At 31.0% G+C, this 19,104-nt stretch overlaps 4 protein-coding genes across 4 annotated transcripts in view; 2 read left to right on the forward strand and 2 right to left on the reverse strand.

Moving 5' to 3' along the window:
- LOC115884045 (semaphorin-2A) overlaps positions 1-1,965 on the forward strand; it is a 443,601-nt gene extending 441,636 nt beyond the window's left edge. The window contains exon 13 of the mRNA XM_030902489.1: positions 1,047-1,965. Within this exon, the coding sequence (XP_030758349.1) occupies positions 1,047-1,118 (72 nt within the window). The 3' untranslated portion in view covers positions 1,119-1,965. The remainder of the gene's footprint in view (positions 1-1,046) is intronic.
- A 6,562-nt stretch (positions 1,966-8,527) lies between these two features.
- LOC115884037 (protein Peter pan) lies at positions 8,528-11,685 on the forward strand. Its single transcript, XM_030902480.1, has 5 exons — positions 8,528-8,801; positions 8,863-9,371; positions 9,426-9,680; positions 11,101-11,318; positions 11,390-11,685. The coding sequence occupies exons 1-5, from the start codon at positions 8,616-8,618 to the stop codon at positions 11,635-11,637; spliced, it is 1,416 nt and encodes a 471-aa protein (XP_030758340.1). The 5' UTR covers positions 8,528-8,615; the 3' UTR covers positions 11,638-11,685.
- On the reverse strand, positions 11,684-17,979 carry LOC115884038 (tRNA (guanine(10)-N2)-methyltransferase homolog). The gene is made up of 8 exons (XM_030902481.1): positions 17,739-17,979; positions 17,604-17,669; positions 17,227-17,472; positions 17,038-17,172; positions 16,719-16,982; positions 16,519-16,657; positions 16,229-16,427; positions 11,684-11,968 (listed from the first exon to the last, which is right to left on the reverse strand). Exons 1-8 carry the CDS (start codon positions 17,802-17,804, stop codon positions 11,692-11,694), a joined length of 1,392 nt encoding a protein of 463 aa, XP_030758341.1. The 5' UTR covers positions 17,805-17,979; the 3' UTR covers positions 11,684-11,691.
- Positions 17,980-18,081: 102 nt separating this feature from the next.
- LOC115884040 (prefoldin subunit 2) lies at positions 18,082-19,065 on the reverse strand. The gene is made up of 2 exons (XM_030902484.1): positions 18,853-19,065; positions 18,082-18,716 (listed from the first exon to the last, which is right to left on the reverse strand). Exons 1-2 carry the CDS (start codon positions 18,987-18,989, stop codon positions 18,407-18,409), a joined length of 447 nt encoding a protein of 148 aa, XP_030758344.1. The 5' UTR covers positions 18,990-19,065; the 3' UTR covers positions 18,082-18,406.
- Positions 19,066-19,104: the final 39 nt, after the last annotated feature.

Genomic DNA, 19,104 nt, shown 5'->3' on the forward strand with positions numbered 1-19,104 from the left:
ACAATTTTTTTCGTGGTAGCTAGAGGGCGCTATTTGACATCATAACAGATATTGCGCTTTTGCATAAAAAAATTTAAATGGGAGGCTATATTTCTCTTTACACAGTCAAATAGAGCACAAAATTTCCAAAATATCAGCGCAAGCCGCAACTTTCTACCTTCTCTTTAACCGGAGATATTAAGAGAACAAATTATGTTAGGCTGCCGCTTAGGATTATATGGTCTAAAAATTATAGTAGTAGGCTTGAGGTAAATTGGTTACGTCAAAATATCAAAACGATATTTTAATTTCATTTTAATACCATTTAATTGTTATTTATCCATGTTCGTTCTTAATTCGACCAAAAGCGCAATATCTCTTATGATGTCAAACAGCGCCCTCTAGCTACCACGAAGAAAATTATGGAAACAAAATTTATACTGAAGATCATTAAGGAAGAAAAGCGCTTTTAAACGAGCCCTAGTTTGTTTAAATCGGGTAACCTAAATCAGAGTTATCCTTATTTTAATGAAAGCAAGTTTAACCTTCCCCCACCACTTTATTTTATAAGATAGAGCGAAATACTCTATATCACAAAAATTACAAATTTCTCGATGATTCTAATAGTAATATTTAAAATACCTGTTCACCTGCATATTTTTGAGAAAAACCCTGTTTTCTGATTGGCTATCAAGGAAGCGCCCCCTAGCGGACATTTTTTGAACTTGAAAATAATTTCCAGCGATTTCTCTTAGTCGATTTACTTATTAGAATTTTTTTCCCAAAGTTATAGGATAAGTAGTTTCTGAGATACAGCCCGCGTCCATTCTTAGTTGGCCACCCGGTACGCCACTGACTTTTTTCTCTTATTAGCGAAATAATGTAAGCAGTTTAATGCCGATTAAAAGTTGTCTCTTGATATTTTGTCGATTTCGGCCTCCTTGACGAGATAAACGCAATTTTATTCATTTTCCTTGATCCAAGCATTAACTTGCGAAAGTTTTTAATAAGTACTCATTGATTCCTCATCATTTCTTTAGACTTAATCGAAAAATTATTTTTTCCAGCAATGCGGTACAAGGCAGAACACCAGCAACCAAAACAGTCACTCAAACGAAATCTTCCGAACTCTGGTGTGATAGCTGATGGAGAGAGGCCCTCTAGCGCTGACTTATTTAGGTATTCCCGTTTGGTGGACTATCGTATTGTTTGTGTAAATACGTTATATATCTTAATTTTATTTCGAAAAAAAGAGAAAATTTTCAGTTTTTCAACCGTCTTGTCGAAAAAAATCCGAATTCGTTTGAGCAAAAGTGCCCGTTTTTTGGAGAATTACCGTTAAAAAATATGAGTAATTAAATTTAGCTGGGTCTTTTTTTTATATTGTAGCGAAGTTTAGAGCTTTTAGAAACACGTTGCTTTTTGTATTTGTATCCGTCTCTTTAAAAAAAATGTGTCGGCGAGTTACGACATGGCAAAAATTAGAAAATAACAGTATATGTTCTGTATTTCAGTAGTTATATTGCTGTTTTGGCTTAGTAAGTATTTAAAGGGGCTAAATCAGGGCTAAATCAAATATTTGAACTAATGAAATTCTCTTATAGTGGTAAGAAATACCGGGTGTACCAGTAATCCGTCGGCATATAACTACTATGTCATTTTGGAATTAAAATAAGTTAATTTAACATAATTTACCTCTATAAATAGTGCATCTTTTGTTCGTTAATATTAACTAATTTAAAATTTATGAAGCTTATCGTCAAAGCGTATTTGTGGTATTGGCATTCGTCTAGTAGATTTTATCTTTTGACGTGTTTAATATTTTGAAGAGAAACTTCATTAAGCGCTCTGGGAGTAAAAATTTAAGGCCGTGACACACAAGCGCGAGACGAGAAGTAGTAACGACAACCTACGGCTTAGAAAACGTGTACAACAGTGAGCAGTCCACGTGTTTATCAAAAATATTGATGTTTTAATTGTTTATTATTCTTTTATTTGACGCGTATAAAACTATTTGTAACACGTAAAAACTATTTTTTTACACGTAAAAAGCTATTTGTTACACGTAAAAAACTATTTTTTTACACTTAAAAAACATTTTTTTTTTTTAATTTATTAATTACTTTTTCAATATTTCGAAGTATACTTTTTCAAACAAAAAATCAGGATTTTTCTTAATTATGGCACGATTAGAACCAAACTCGGCACGTGGATAGAGGTACCCGAATGGAGTCCTCAAGCAGACTGACGGACAAACGGTCATTTTGTTTTCAATTTTGTGAAAATCAAAAAAGAATCAAATTCTTTATTAATTTTAACATTAACTTTTTCAACATTTCAAACTACAGTTTTTCAAACATTTCCTTCAAATCCTTCATTTTAGTAGCTGTTAGTAAGAAGTTTTACTTCAAATATGCGCACATAGTGCACACATAATTTTTAGCCGACCAAACCAATAGGTATGGTAGGCTATCAAAATCGGCAAAAAAAAGTTTTTTTAATTTCATTCAAAATGAGTTATTTGGGTCATAAATGACCTAAATACAAAATATTTTCATGGTGTCTGTCCGTCTGTCCGTCTGTCCGTCTGCCGTTTGTAACACGATAACTCAAAAACCGCTGAACCGATTTTAACCAAATTTGGCAGAAAAATACTATGGCACCCGAGAATCTGGCCATTAGTTTTTGGCGAAACGTGGTTTTCAAATTAAGATAAGGAATAATATTTGCAACAAAATTTGTAATAACATCTAAATCAGTCAGTCGCAGTTTTCGAGATATTAACATATTTTAGTATGGGCGGCTATACGTGCCTCCCGGCGCCAATTTTTTTTCCTAAAAACAATGCGAGATGTCTTTTTTTACAAAAGACAAAAAAATTACCTAGTAATAATACTAAAAGGGTCCCGTTGAAGTAAAATAATTTTGCTTTAATTTATGTGGAGGTGATGATATTTTACATTCCTCTTTTCTGGTGTTTTGTAAAACAAATATTATCGCACTTAACTAATTATGACCTCAAATTTAATTCAAGTCAGAATATAGGTCTTAAAATACCTTAAAAATGTGTTTATGAAATGGAAGGTATAGTGAGAATCAACCTTTAAACGGACAAACAAGAAACTTCTGTATAGACGTACATTGTGTTCAGTTAACTTATTTTGAATCCAGAAATATGTAGTAGTTCTATTTCCGCAAAATAATAGGGCACCCTATATAATTTAAAGTAAAAAACTCATACGGTCTCACTACTTCTTGAAATAATAAATTTTATATATTTTAAGACTTTGTTTTTTTTTACAATTCAAAATAAATTTACACAATAAAACACGCCTTTTATACTAAGCCAAAATTCGCCAAACTGAAAATCTTACACTTCAAAAATGTTCTATAAAATTCTTAAGCGTTTTAAAATATTGTAGGTCTGTGATATACAAGTATTGTAAGTGAAAAAAAAATATTATTTTAGTAACGCCACAATTGGATATGAGTGTTTTAAATGGTAAAAAAAATATTAAAAATTAATTATCTCATTAGTCGATCAGCTTTTTTGAAAAAATTAACGAAAAAAAACTGATATCTAGGACCAAGACGATGACGATGGATTTTCGAATGAAAATGTTAGTTGAAACGATGATAATGATACCGTATATTCAAATAAAATGTCTAAATAAGTGTTTAAATAACATTTCTTAAATTTATCGCTGGAATGATTGACATCTAAAGAAAAGATTATTTTTTGCTCCATCCCACCGCTAAAACTGGCTCGTAGCTCTACGGCCTGACCTGTCAGTGCTTGTAGCGCAACCAAGCGGCCAACCCCAAAACTAATTTTCGCAGCCACCGTAGAGCTATGAATCTCGTGTAAATGGATGTCTCACCAACTTTGCCTGATTTTTCATAGTTTTAATACTAACTTTAAAATAAGACAATGCCGATTGGACACCTTAATTACATTTATTCTTCAATCACATCGATAAAAATTAAAAAAAAAACAGTATTTGCGCTTAATAAAAATCTGAAAAAGAACTTCAGTGATAGATATAGTAAAACTAGAATTGAAATGTCGTTTCTGCGCTTACTAAGACGTAATTTTTATTTGATCACACGGTGTAACAAACAAACTGTAAAATTTGAGCGTATTCCAAGCAATACTTTTTTCTGACTATAACGTGTATAATATATGCCATTCGTTTTTTCATGCTTGTATTTTAGTATTATTATAATTTAATTTTTTCCTTTCCTAATAGTATTCAATAGTAGTAGTTAAGATTATTTCATTTCCTATCTCGCCTGTTTAAATAGTTATTAAGTTTAGAATCTGTTCAGAATAACTGGTATTAGTTCGAAATGAATTTATCCTGAATAGGTATCTAAAAGTCGCGTTATTGTCATTTGAATATTTATATAAGTATATCGGACAATCAAGACATTTTTCGTAAAATATTTTATTTTTAGTTTCTTTGAAACACGTCGTAGAGTAGTTTATTATTATTATTAAGGACTAATAAGGCATATACAGGGTCGCTTTTATGTATGGAAACGGTCGATTATTAGGTAAAATATAGGAGGTAACGCAAACAGTTAAATACAAAGGATTTTTAAATATCTATTAGCGAGTAATAAATTTAAGTATACAGGGTCTTTCATAAAGTCGTGACACATCAAAGTTTTATTTTTTTAAATAGTATATGTAATACCCTGTATATTATTACATCACTTTGAGGTACATTGTGTGTATTTCGATTTTTGCTTAGAATTGAAGGAAGAACCGAAATATGCAATAATATACAGGGGGTTCCATTTAAAAAAAAATAAACTTTGATGTGCCTCGACTTTATGACCGACCCTGTATACTTAAATGTATTACCCGCTAATAGATATTTATAAACCCTATAACTTTTATATTTAACTTTTTGCGGTATCTCGTATATTTTACCTAATAATCGACCGTTCCATACATAAAAGCGACCCTGTATAATTAAAATTTCTAAAGTATGTTTTAAGTCGTCGAACGACATCCGCACACAAAAATATATGATTTTATATTCTATGCATTTAAAATTTAGTACTATAATATCATCAATTTTTTAACATCGTGTTTAATGGTCACAAAAATTCCAAGTTCATTATTAGAAAATTCATTAAAACAACCATAAAATGTCACCTTTCTGATATTTTATATTATTCCCTCTCAGCTCGTGGGTTATAAAATATACAAAACAGTAATTTATTTGACATTACAAACCAATTTTTCTTTGAATATCTATATACCTATAATAATTTTTGGTAAAATTTCAACGACTTAAAACCGTCTTTAATCATCTTAAAAACCTTTACTAAACAAATATTCCTTGTTATTCCTCATCCTCCTATTACCAATATTTTTTTGTAATAAATATATTTAGAAGAACCACTTGCGATTGTAATCTTGTTGAACCTGTTTGAAAAGCATATTATAAATATTTTCAGTTATATAAAAAATGAATCGATGTAACCTGTGTAAATACCTATGTATAGTTATTTATAACTATTTAACTAATGAAAATTATATATTTTACTTCCCCCGAACTCGTAAAGTAGGAAAAAATCAACCTTGTACTGCCCCCGCTTTATTTTTCATACAGCTATAATGGTTTTTATTTAAATGTAATATGTTTATGTTAGGTTAGGTTACTGAACGCATATTTACTTAGTTCCTGGTTATACATATACATATCTAATGATACTGCAATAACAAATACATCCATAACGTTTTCTTCAGTTTCTTTTATATACTTTGACAGTTTTTTCGAAGTGAAAAAAAGTAATGTAGATAGTATTCTTGTTACGAATTTAAAAATGTAGTTTCAACACTTCTATGAAGTGCGTGTCCTTTTACAAAGATAAAAACGAAAATTTAACTGATTTTGAAACCAATCATTATAACAAAAATGGAAAAATTTAAGACTCAAAGAAGTATTTTATATTTTTATAATTTTCAAATCAATTTCTTACATTATTTGAACTAAACTATCGATTGTTGTTATTATTAGGAATAAAATAAACAAACAATCTTTTCTTTATTAAAATTATACTGATTGGTTTTGAAAAGTTACGAGAATATGTAGAGAAAAAAAAAGAAACTAAGACATAAAAATAGATATACGTATTTTTATAGTAATCTTACTATGTTAGTTTTTAGGTTTTCTATCATTTTTTATAATTATTTTTAATTATTATTAGACTTTTGATTATCAATTATGAGTATAATTTTAGTGTTAATATTTTTTAATGTTTTTATAATTATTCTTTAGATGTTTTTAACCAGTAATGTTAGTTTTATTTTATATAAATAACGAAAATAAATATATAGGCTAATCCTGGTTATTAGGACGGTTTGCTTTAGTTCTAACTATTTTATATCATTTCAGTTAATATAAGCTTTTTCCTCAATACTGACGTAAATCTTAAAATAATATGTAAATATACAAACTGAATAAAGAAAAAATAGTTAATGCTAATAGCAAGCATCCCAGTATAAGTTATAGTGGAAATGCTATTATAATAATTGCTCTCAGAAAAATATTATCAATAAATTTACAAGAATAAAAACGTTTTTTATTGTCCTTTTTTATAAATATAGCTAGCGTGTACCCGCGACTTCGTTCGCATCAAATTAATCATTTTTGTAATGGTGATGATAAAGCAAAGCAAGAATTTCCATTAACATACAAACTGGATACTCACTTTTATGTCAGCATGAGAAAAAATTCGACTTTCAAAAAATCCGTTTGCCAAAAATAAGCTTTTTACGTCAAGCAGTTTAAGCAGAATCGTGGTTAATCAATTACCCAACTTTTTGGAACACCCTCTATGATTTTTTAAAAAATTCCAAAATATGTAAAAAACAAAATAATTTATGCGTGTCCAAGCATTTTTCCGAAAGACTAACCGTTTTTTAAATAACAAATATTGTACTATTTGAGGGGCGTTTTCACCGTGGAATTTGAGATTCGAGAAACCCCTCCTTATCGAACCTCTACACCCCACAGTCAACCCGTTTGCCAAAAATCAGCTTTAAACGTCAAGCAGTTTAAGCAGAATCGTGATTACTCAATGGTCATATTTTATTAAACACCCTGTATAAATTTTTAAAAAATCTTAAAATATATAAAACAACAAAATAAAATATACGTGTTTAAGAGATTTTCCGAAAAACTCACCGGTTTTTAAATAAAAAATATTCTAATATTTGAGGGGTGGTTTCGCCCCCTTAGAATTCGAGTTTCGAAAAATCCCTTCTTTTCGAACCTCTACACCCTAAAGTCAGTCCGTTTTCCAAAAATCAGCTTCTTACGTCAAGCGCTTTAAGCAGATCGTGATTAATCAATGACCAGATTTTTCGAAACACCCTGTATACATTTTTAAAAAATCTTAAAATATGTAAAAAACAAAATAAAATATACGTGTTTAAGCGATTTTTCAGGCTAACTATATAGTCAACATATTTATTTATTATGTCAATGATGACAGGTGTTGATAATTTCGATTCCAAATATCTCGAGAACCATTACTCGTAGCGATTTTTACCAAGAGATCTTTTTTACGTAAAAAACGTCGTAAATGTATATTTTTTTCTCAGTAGTTTTATACAGGTCCGGACGAAAAGTTATTACTCTTCAAACCAGTTAAAAAATATACAGGTGACGCCCTCTACAAGTAGGAGTCATATTGACATTAAAATCGAATTTCTCATGCCAAAAAACTTCCAGACACCAATTCTCATCCAAATATGACGTTACTTTAGAAATTATTTGGAAAAAATCGAAATAAAAATGAAACTTCTACACTCTATATCTCCGAAACTAAGCATTTTAGGACATACATTTATACGAACTTTTTTACTTATTTTTATCTGCAGAATATGGTGCCGAAATTTTTGGAATACAGTTCGGACCATTCTGTATAATTAACGCAATTTTGTTAATTAATTTCGTACACCTTATTTAACATTTATTAGCAATACCTATGCCGTTCATTGATTCTCTATAATTATATAAAAGGTACAAACAAGAGTAATTAGAAAAGCGTGTTAGATTTAAGTCATTTTAGTTATATTAAGTATTTCGTAGTTTTCGTTATGTTTTATCATGAGTTTTACTAGTCAATTACATAAACGAAAATAATAGTTTTATTAATTTTTCCTGCAAAACGACAATAATTAAATTCCTTGAATCCGACCCTGTGAACTCCCTCAAACTGCTGCGCTGACCCAGGACCAAGAGTCCGGCGCGGCATGGCAGGTCAAACGCGGAGTTAACTACTGTGTATAAGCCTTGTATAATTATAAAGCTTCATATATATTCTAAAGCTTCAACTTATTATAACGTCATCTCAAACACTCAAACCTGCCTCAAACCTTTGAAATTTGAAAGTTATATAAATTACACCCTCTACGTCGATTAACTACATTTAATGTAGTTTATATTATAGTTTTCCGAACCCTGGGCCTCCATCCCACCAGCCAAAAATTTCACAGCTCTACGATCAATCTGTCACTCTTGACAAACACGTGTGTGTTTTTAATTTACGTGATCTGTGGTTTTTAACCTTACTTTTTCTAGCATTTATTTTGGTTAAAAAGTTCCAAGAAAATGGGCAAGAAAAAACGCAAAGGACGTTCAGTACGTAACAATAAAAACGTTCTGAGTGAACCTGAGGAAGTGATAAACGCACCCCATTCGTTTGTCATCCACAAGGGCCTACCTGGGGGACATACCCCTGAATTAACTAAGGACTTTAGGAGGGTAATGGAGCCGTACACGGCCAGTTCCTTGAAAGTAAGTCTTCAACAAGATTATTAATGGTAAAGTATGGTTCAAAATGTGCTGTTCTTTTAAGGAAAGGAAGAAAAACTCTATAAAGGACTTTGTTTCCATAGCTGGACCGCTTCATGTAACACACTTGAGCGTTTTTTCAAGAACGGAACTAGGAATGTATTTAAAAATTCTCAGACTACCTAGAGGACCAACTTTAACATTTAAAATTCACAATTTTTCCTTGGCTAGGGACGTAGTATCATCTCTAAAGAAACAAATAGTTGTCGAGGAAGCCTTCAAAACCTCACCGTTAGTGGTTCTAAACAGTTTTAGTGGGGAAGGTCAACACATGAAACTCATGGCATCAATGTTTCAAAACATGTTCCCTACAATTAACCTAACTAATGTTGATTTAAACACAATCAGGAGATGTGTGATGCTGAATTACAATCCCACATCAAAAATGATAGACTTCAGACACTACAACATCAAAGTCGCTCCTGTTGGAATATCAAAGGGAGTTAAAAAGGTTGTCCAAGGCAAAGTGCCTAATCTAGCTAGGTGCAATGATATCACTGATTTTTTTACAAAGTTAGTCTTACAAATTCCTAATATTCTTTCTGTAATTTGAATTCACTATTGTAGAACAGCAGTCATGTCTGAGAGTGAAGCAGAAGATGACCCATGCAATCACATAACTTTAAGCCAAAAACTAAAAACCAGAGGTAATGTAGAATCGGGAAAATCAGCTATAAGATTAACTGAATTAGGACCGAGACTCACATTGCAATTAATAAAAATAGAAGATGGTCTGTTAGATGGTGAAGTTTTATATCATGACTCTGTACATAAATCTGAGGAGGAGAAACTGGAAATACAGAAACGACGTGAAATGAAAAAGTAAGTTTGTAGTTTTAAAAAAAATGTCAGGGTGTTTCAAAATTTTTTTCAAAAAACATGTGCCATCTCCCGTGGGGAGATTCCTCACGTCAAAATAAGATTTATTTTTCCTATCAACATAGGTCTGATTCTGCTTTGTTTTGTAGCTACAGGGTGTTCTTAAGAATCTTTCGATTTATTATAATTTTCTTCCAAGTACTTTTAGCGTTTCAAATGAAATTTTGTGGGTAAAAGTTACTATAAGTGCTACATTTTTTAATGCTAAAAAGATGTTGATAAATTCATCGGGGACAAAAAAAAACAGGTGCGCCACTGACTTTTTTTCTTTTGATATCAAGATGGTCTAGGCCGTTTAATACCAATTAAAAGTTATCTCTTGATATTTTGTTGAATTCGGCCTCCTTGATGAGATAAATTCAATTTTATTAATCACAATAAAATGAAATAAAAATTAAATTAATAAATTATTTATATTTTACCTAATTTATTTATTAGTTATTATTACAATTAATCCAACCTACAGCAATTTCAAATAAAAAAAATAATGATATTTAAGATAATTACAAAAAGTCTAATTTTAAAAAGCGTTAACATATCGTCCTATTGCTGCCCAAAGTCACTAACTAACATTTTTCCGAACAACCAAATTCATCACTAACTATGTTTTGAAGCGGAGAATCAATTGCAAAAGTCATTAACTACGATTTCTGGCTATTTATGTTTTATTTTAATACCGAATAGTTACTAAATATAACATCTTTATGCAATGCAATTCATCTTTAGACGCATTTTTCTCGGAAGTAATAAAAACTAACTTAGTGACTTTTGGCAGCAATGGGACGATATGGTAACTCCAAAACTATGCATTTCCATACCCATGTTTATATGAGCCTTTTTCATATTTTTTGATGAGGAATCAATGAGTACTTATTTAAAACTTTCGCAATTTAATGATATTCACATTTTTTATAAAAGTTGCTATTATTGACTTGGATCAAGGCTAATTAATAAAATTACGTTTATCTCATCAAGGAGGCCGAAATAGACAAAATATCAAGAGACAACTTTTTAATAGGTATTAAACTGCTAACACTATTTCGCTAACAAGAGAAAAAAGTCAGTGGCGTACATGCTTTTTTTAGAAAAATATTCCAGTGATAACCCATATGCAATTTAAAGCGATAAATAATATGCAATTAGCTAATAAATCTGAAATTATTAAAACTTGAACACCCTGTAGCTACGAAACAAAGCAGAATCGGACCTTTGTTGGTTTGAAAAATAAATCTTATTTTTACGTGAGGAATCTCCCCCACGAGAGATGGTACATGTTTTTCGAAACACCCTGTATAATTATTCATATTTTCCATGTTCCCCTTCCCCCCTGTACTTGATGTTAATGGATATATATTTTTTAAAGGAAATTAAAAGAAAAACGTAAGAAAATTCAGGAGGATAATAAGAAAATAAAAGAAAAGCTTAAAGAGGAACACAAAGAAAAATCGCTGAAAGGTATGAAAAAGGATAGTGAGAATAATGAGTCAAACAAGTTAACAAAAAATGATGAAGAAAATATAGTGAGCGATGACGACGACAGAGAATATTATAGAAAAGAAGTTGGTGAAGAGCCCGATCAAGGTAATTATACAGAAATATAAATAATTTTCATTTGAATCATTCTAAAAAATTTATCTATATGAAAATCTTAGATTTATTCTCATCGAGACCGAGTGGCACAAAAAGGCCAGCAAAGACATTCCACTCGTACAAAAACAAGAAACCTCGCCTAGATACAGACAAGAAGGACCGACCTAAATTCAAAGACAGACATTCAGAGAAGAAATTCAGAAAGAAGGTTGACAAAACCAACTCCAAAAACCGAGATCACAGGCCTATTGGAGGAAAATTTGCCAACTCAAGAAAATCAAGTGTTAAAAGAAAAACGAAGCGCAAATAGAGTGTTATTTTACGTTAATAAAGGTGTATTGAATAAAAATAAACCACACATTTATTATTTTTTATTCTCTTTATATTTTTCCCAATTTTCTTTCCTTACTGCTGCCTCCCTGAGTCTCCTCTCCTTCCTGGTTTCCTCCCTAAGCACAAAATATTTTTCCCTAAAATCCTGAATGGAAATATCCCGGATTTCCAGCTCACTCTGGCTGGGTTGTCTGATTTTTTCGTACGTCAGCAATCGGCGTGATGTCACTTTACTTAAAGGCTGTTCACTGTTGGCTACTAGTTTTAGACAAGGGTGTTGTGGAAGACATCTTTCAGTGTAGTCTTCCCTAAAAATATTCGATGAAGTATAGAAACTCAAAAATGTCAGTCTAAAAAATATCGTCACACACTTAAAAGGATTGGGAGGAAACAACCATGATAAAGGAAAGAATATATTCAGGAAAAAGGAATGATACACCAACTACTCACCTCAACCAAAAAGAAAACAGCAGCTCTACAGGGTTTATACACTAAAATTTCTTAACAAGGAAATAAAATATCTTATTCTTTACACTAGTGTATAAAATTTCAACGCTAATCTGTCCAAAAAGATATTTTATTTCTAATTTTAAAAGGATTCAAAGGAAAATAATTTAAGAGAAGGGAATGCGTCCAGGAATAAGGGAAATACATATATAATACACTAACTATTATCTATTAACAAACTAAAAGTACAAACACTACAGAATTACAGTATTAATAAGTTTTAGTAGACTATTATCATTATACAAAAAGGACTGTGAATAAGGAAAGAAATTTACACATAGGAATGGATAAAATAAACTACAACATACAATATAACGACCTACTGAAATAAAATATCTGATTTTTTAGACAAGTGTAAACAAATTTTAACATTAAACAAAATGCCAGACCATAAAGATATTTTATTTCGTAATTCAACATCGTTTCCCACATTCAAACAAATATTACGTTACATAGGAATAGATAAAATAAACGACAAATCTAGCCACTGAAAAAGACTACAAGCATAGAAGCAACAACTTTTAGCTACTACTACTAAACCATTACAGTTGGGGGGTTGGAACCTTTGGTGTTGCCACAGCAAAAAAAAACACACTAATTCGCCATAATACACCAACACACTTTGCTTTTAAACATTGGACGAGCGTTTCGCTAACTACATCATCAGAGTCTTTAATCATTTGCTGTGATGATGCTAACATAGTTAGCGAAACACGCGCCCAGTGTTTAAAAGTAAAGTATGTTGGTGTATTAGTTGCTGAATTATTTTTTTATTTTGTTATCGATTATTAAAGCGCATTATTATTCAAAAATTGTTAATAATATATTAATTGAAATAAGGGTAGAAATAATTGAATAAGTATACAAAAATCACTAAATAGAACTTCAAATATATGGAAACCGTATATGTTAAAATATCATGTTAAGTACTTACATATATCTATTTTAATAACATATGAAAATAATTTAATTAATATTTATATTATAGTTATGTTCTTTCTAATATAGTTTTTTGTTAATATCCAAAATGCAAAACACCATAATGTCTGCTGACCTACCTTAAAATGCCATTTTCTGACTTTTTTGTAAAAATTTTAAAGATTCTAGAAAAATAAATTATTTATATTATTTATAACTATTATTTACGAAAAACGAAGCGAAATAGCTAAAAGCGAAGTAGCTAAAAGCAAAAACAAAATGTGGGAAACCAAATGTGAGAGAGTGGAAAGATATATGGGAGGTACAAGAGTGTCAGAAGCGTGGAAGACAATAAGGAACCTTAGAAGAGACGAAAAGCAAAACAGTAAACTAGAACTTATAAGCATGGAAAAGTGGGAAGACCATTACAAACAGTTACTGACAGAAAACAGGACAGAATTCAAACTAGAAGTGCCAGATTTGAAAAACGCAAAAGATATAGATGTAAATGAAATAAGTGTAAACGAGATAAAGAAAGCATTGAAGCACTCAAAAAATGGAAAAGCTGCGGGGCCGGGAAACATTTTCATTGAGCTAATAAAGCAGGGATCCGATATATTATTGGAAATACTAGCTGATATCTTCAACAGATGCCTGATAAAATACGAAAACATTCCTGAAGACTGGAACCTGGCGTACATCAGCTCTATCTTTAAGAAAGGAGACAAAAAAAGATGTAGCAACTACAGAGGCATTAGTTTGACAAGCTCAATGGGAAGGTTGTATGGCAGGATATTAAAAGAGAGAGTAGAAGAGAGCTTTGAAGAAATAGAAGAACAAGGTGGTTTCCGCGCTGGGTGTTCTTGTATAGACAACATATTTGTGTTACAACAAATAATTGAAAAAAGGAGAGCTCGAAATTTGGACACGCATCTGGTATTTATAGATTTAGAGAAAGCCTATGACACGGTGCCTTTGAAGAAATTATTTGAAATCTTGGTTGAGGCAAATGTGAGTAAAACATATATTAATGCAATCTGGAATATGTACAAAAATTCAAAAAGTATGATCAGACAGGGGAAGTTCCTATCGGAATCCTTCCTGACATCTAAAGGACTTAGACAGGGGTGCAGTTTATCACCTACCTTATTTAAAATATATATACAGGAGGCATTGAAAAACTGGAGAAGGAAGAGTAGAGCTATGGGAATAGAGATTGACAACCACTTCTATCGACCTTGTTCTTTGCAGACGACCAAGTTATTGTTGCAGGTTGTGAGGAGGATGCCGACTATATGTTCAGGAAACTTGAGGAAGAATACGACAGATGGGGACTCAATATCAACCTCACAAAAACCGAATACCTGAAAGTAGGAGAAGAACAAACTGAAGATCCTGAACAACACATACATGAAATTAAAAGGTGTAGCGAATATAAATATTTAGGAAGTATTATATCTGAAGAAGGGAACTCCAAGAAAGATATACATAGTAGAGTTCAACAAGGTAAGAAAGTAATCCGTCTTTTAAACCATCTCCTGTGGTCAAATAAAACATCCATCCAAACAAAGATAAGGATTTACAAAGCAATCGTAGAGCCAATTTTAACATACGGTGCCGAATGCTGTCAATTTACAGCAAAAGAAAGAAGGATGGTCGAGTCAGTGGAGATGGACTTTCTCAGAAGAGTATGTCGCATATCAAGGATGGCACACATTAGAAATGAGGAGATCAGGCAAAGAACAAGGCGAATATATACCAGCACCGACAACATCGAATCGAGACAGCTACTATGGTATGGGCACGTAAAAAGAATGGGAGAGGAAAGATGACCAAAAAGGGCAATGGAGTATCGTCCCCAAAGCAGAAGGAAAAGAGGAAGACCTACAACTACGTGGTTAGATGGAGTAGACCAGTATATGAGAGACAGAGCTATTAACCAGGAAGAATGGCAAAATCGAGCAATATGGAGGTCGAAATGCGGGATGCGGCAGAAGCTGTAGGACCCCCTGCTTTATATATATATATATATATATATATATATATATATATATATATATATATTGGTTAATGGTGGAAAAAACTACGTGGTTAGATGGAGTAGACCAGTATATGAGATATATATATATATATAGGAAGATATATATATATATATATATATATATATATATATATATATATATATATATATATATATATATATATATATATATATATATATATATATATATATATATATATTTACGAAAAACTATATTAAGTATAAAAGATATACAGTATGTCCTCTGATTGTCTTCAAAGAGGAAAAACTTTTTTATTATTGACATTTTAAGAAAAATGCATTCTTCATATAAATTTTTGCTTGTTCTAAAATGGTTAATCCCGTTTATATTTTTCCAAATTTCCATACCGTTTTAAAGAAACTTTTTATTCAAAGTATAGATGGCTATTATTAATTTTGATTAACGTCATATTTTCTGGTGTTATTCTTAATCACCGCTTCCGTAGCATTGAACTAAATAAAGTTTGTGCTTTTTTAACATATTCAAACAACAAAAAATATGACGATAATGAACATTCTATTAATAACAATCTGTCAAAAAATTAAAACCGAAATGATATTAGCAAACAATATTTTCATGATTTTTTTAATTTTCAAAAAAGAAATCAAATACTTATTTAAAACATGCATTTGGTGTTAATTGTTAATGCACAATTAAAATTATACAAAACTAAAAGCAATTATTACATGCTCCAATTATTATGGAAAATAAATCTAAAAATGATAATAATTTTAATATAGCTACAGGCTACAGGCTTTTCACTTAATATCTATTTTAGTCAATAGATATTGGTTTTAGAGAAAAGTTTAAATGTTTTATGTAATTTTCAGAAAAAAATTTACAGAGATAAATAATGTTTAAAATATACACGAACAATCCATACATACTCAATAGACAAAAAAATAAATATATAAAAAATAAAACACATATTTGAAATGTACTGATTAGTAATTAAGTAATATGTATGTTTATGCTCTCACTTATAAAATGTATTAGTTATATATCCTTGTTCTAATGAACTAAAGAAAAACTAAATGTCATGCAAAAATCGTGCCATGCATAATTTATTCAGTAACTTACCGAAATACAGGAAACCAACACACTAGCCTGCCTCCTATCCTCAAATGCTTAGCAGAAAATACCAATAAATCTCTGTATATGCTTGGAATTCCATACTCTATTTTGGCCGGTACATGAGTAGCTAAATGCTCATCACTCACCACACAATCTTCTTTTTCGGTTCCTATTCTTTCTGTTGCTTCCCTGATACCATATGGTGCTGAAAAGATAGAGAAAATATATGATAACAATATAATCACGAGTCATTATTCAAAATACAAAAGTTTTCTGACAAAATCTCACCCACTTACGGTCAGTGATCACCGCATCAAATTCAAGTGAATCTTTCCAAAAAACCATGGCAAAATCATTCACAAGAACATCTAAATACTTATGTCCTAAGTTATATTGCTGCATATTAGCACATATAGATTCATCATTTTCTCTTTTCTACATAGAAATTACAAAAATAAATTAAAAGAACTGTCTATACCCCAAAATTGTATCGTACCTTTTGTCTTATTCTTGATGGTTTCGTTCTGCCATGTAACATCAGATAATCTATGTCAGAACCAAAAACATATGCACCAAATTGTGCTGCTGCTACTAACAAAGAACCTGAACCAACAAAAGGGTCTAAAACTATGTCACCATCATGAATTTGGGCTTGATTAGCCATCAGAAGAGAAAGTTGAGGATCCATGCTAGTATTACCAATAAATTTCCTAGTTTTTAAAGATAGTTTCTTACTTAACTGCCTAAGTCCATCAGCCACCTAATAATAAAAAAATAGACAACAAAAGCTATGGAGAATAAAATGTTTAGCTTACCCATCTTCCAAAAAACACATCATAAGGTAACTCAGGAGGTTCAAGAGCTTTTGTACCATAATATTCAATGTAATACAATCTAATATCTGGACTCTTAAGATTCACCTCCCCTTGTAAAGGTAAATATGAAAAAGTCTAAACAAAAATATTTCTATTAAAACAAAACTACTATTTTTAATCACGACTGACCTCAATCTTCTCAACTTTTTCTTGTAAAGTAAAATGCCTACAAAATGTCTCAACTTCAATTTTAAAGGACTTGTTTGGTGGAAAATAGCTAGCAAGCATTTCAGCCTTTGCATGTAAGGTATTATGAAGCTTCTCTAAACTCGGTTCATGGCCCCACAGCTCTAGACACGTTCTAAGAGACACAGATCGACTAGCAAGTAGTTTTGCATCATCTTCAGATGAAAATTCGACTACCCAGTAAGGCTGCTATAAAATACAACAAAAAAGTTTGCCAAACAACATTAAAACTATATTGATATAGGCAGAATTATTTTTTTTGGCATTCTATACCTGATAAACTTATCCGTGTATCAAATGTAGAAATTGAAAATAATTACCAAATCTCTAGGTTTTTCCTGATATTTCATATGAATACGAAGCAGAGATAGTAGCGATTCTATTTCCTGCAAAAAACTACGTTTTTAATAGAATTAAAAAATATGAAGACATGGATGTTTTAAAAAGTCACTCACGGAAACTCGAAATTCGACATGTTCCTGTGCGAACCACAACAAATACTTCTTCCACATTTTACTCATTATTGTAGATAATAGATTTTTCGTATTTTAATCTATTTTTCCATACAAAAAACATTAAAAACTTTCGAAAACTTCTCAAGAAATCATACAGAAAATAATAACCACAAAAATAATGACAAGATGGCGACCGGACTACGAGTATCAGTAGTTCATTTGTTTCCAGCTGTTTCTAGATTTGGTTTCTAAGCGTGTTCAATTAAAAACTTTAACGTCAAAAAAGCAAAAGATGTAATTGATATGATCAGAGGTTTTTATATGAGGAATAACTAAAATAAAAAAGAATTAAATATTTTTATTTGCAATATTAAAGTCTTAAAATACATACAACTATATTAATAAAAATTTTAAACTTGCGCTTGATCTTTGATATAATGGTTTTTACCATAAATTTTTGTTAAAAACGGAAAAAGCATTTGTTTAACATTTGAAATACTCTGCAATCGTTTTCCCTGATTGGTCATGCTCATTAAAGACAAATTAACGAAAAAAATAAACAGCTCTTAATGCCATACGATAGTAAACAATCAAGAAACCTATTTTCAAACACTCAATACTGGGCAGTCGAGCATGAGAAAGGTGTTTTAACAAAAAAGTGGCTGAGATCACTGTAAGGGCACCAAAACGTTCCCTCTGGATGATTCCGCTGCTTGAGGCGTGCTCCCCTCCTTTGAATTGTCCATATTCCTATTTTTGAAATTGATACTGATATTGTATTTTTCCCTGTAATCGTTGATTTCTTGTCCTTTCTTTGTGATCTGTTCAGTTAGAATATCTATCAGTTCCTGAAGTTTTCCTTGATTTGTTACAAGTACTGGTAAGACGTCTTTAACCTTCCTTTCCGTTAGGACACCTCCTACTAGTCTGTAACACTTTCTATCATCGTTCACATTTTTTAGAGTTTCAATAACTATTCTGTAAACAATTAATTTGGTAAATTCAAAGTAAATAAAAAGATTTATATTCACGTTAACAAAATTACAATAAATTAATGCTAAAAAATACAGATTCTTCGGAAAAATAACGAATTTTAACCCCATTTGGTGCTTACTTGTGTTCGTTCAAGTCCAATTCTATTTCAGATAGTTTAGACGATAAACTTCTTTGTTCTGCTCTCAACGTTTGAAATCCATTCAATATTTCTTGAGGATCGGGACCTTTGCCAGTCTTTTTTTCTTGCTTTGCCATTTTTGGTCAACGAAAACTGACGAAAATGCCGAAATCAACAGAATTTTGGAAAGTGGAAAGAAAAACGTCAGAAAAATGACACAAAAACTGTCAAACATATTTAACAAAAATAATC

Source organism: Sitophilus oryzae, unplaced genomic scaffold, assembly GCF_002938485.1.
Source record: "Sitophilus oryzae breed Bouriz unplaced genomic scaffold, Soryzae_2.0 scaffold_2008_pilon_pilon, whole genome shotgun sequence".
Classification (NCBI taxonomy): domain Eukaryota; kingdom Metazoa; phylum Arthropoda; class Insecta; order Coleoptera; family Curculionidae; genus Sitophilus; species Sitophilus oryzae.

Coding starts and splice junctions, on each gene's coding strand:
- LOC115884037 (XM_030902480.1), top strand. CDS start 8,616: ATGGGCAAGAAAAAACGCAAAGGACGTTCAGTACGTAACAATAAAAAC. Junction 8,802..8,862: donor ACACGGCCAGTTCCTTGAAA/GTAAGTCTTCAA, acceptor TGTTCTTTTAAG/GAAAGGAAGAAAAACTCTAT. Junction 11,319..11,389: donor TGGTGAAGAGCCCGATCAAG/GTAATTATACAG, acceptor TGAAAATCTTAG/ATTTATTCTCATCGAGACCG.
- LOC115884038 (XM_030902481.1), bottom strand. CDS start 17,804: ATGAGTAAAATGTGGAAGAAGTATTTGTTGTGGTTCGCACAGGAACAT. Junction 17,473..17,603: donor AGGAAAAACCTAGAGATTTG/GTAATTATTTTC, acceptor TGTATTTTATAG/CAGCCTTACTGGGTAGTCGA. Junction 16,658..16,718: donor CATCAAGAATAAGACAAAAG/GTACGATACAAT, acceptor ATTTCTATGTAG/AAAAGAGAAAATGATGAATC.
- LOC115884040 (XM_030902484.1), bottom strand. CDS start 18,989: ATGGCAAAGCAAGAAAAAAAGACTGGCAAAGGTCCCGATCCTCAAGAA. Junction 18,717..18,852: donor TTGGACTTGAACGAACACAA/GTAAGCACCAAA, acceptor AATTGTTTACAG/AATAGTTATTGAAACTCTAA.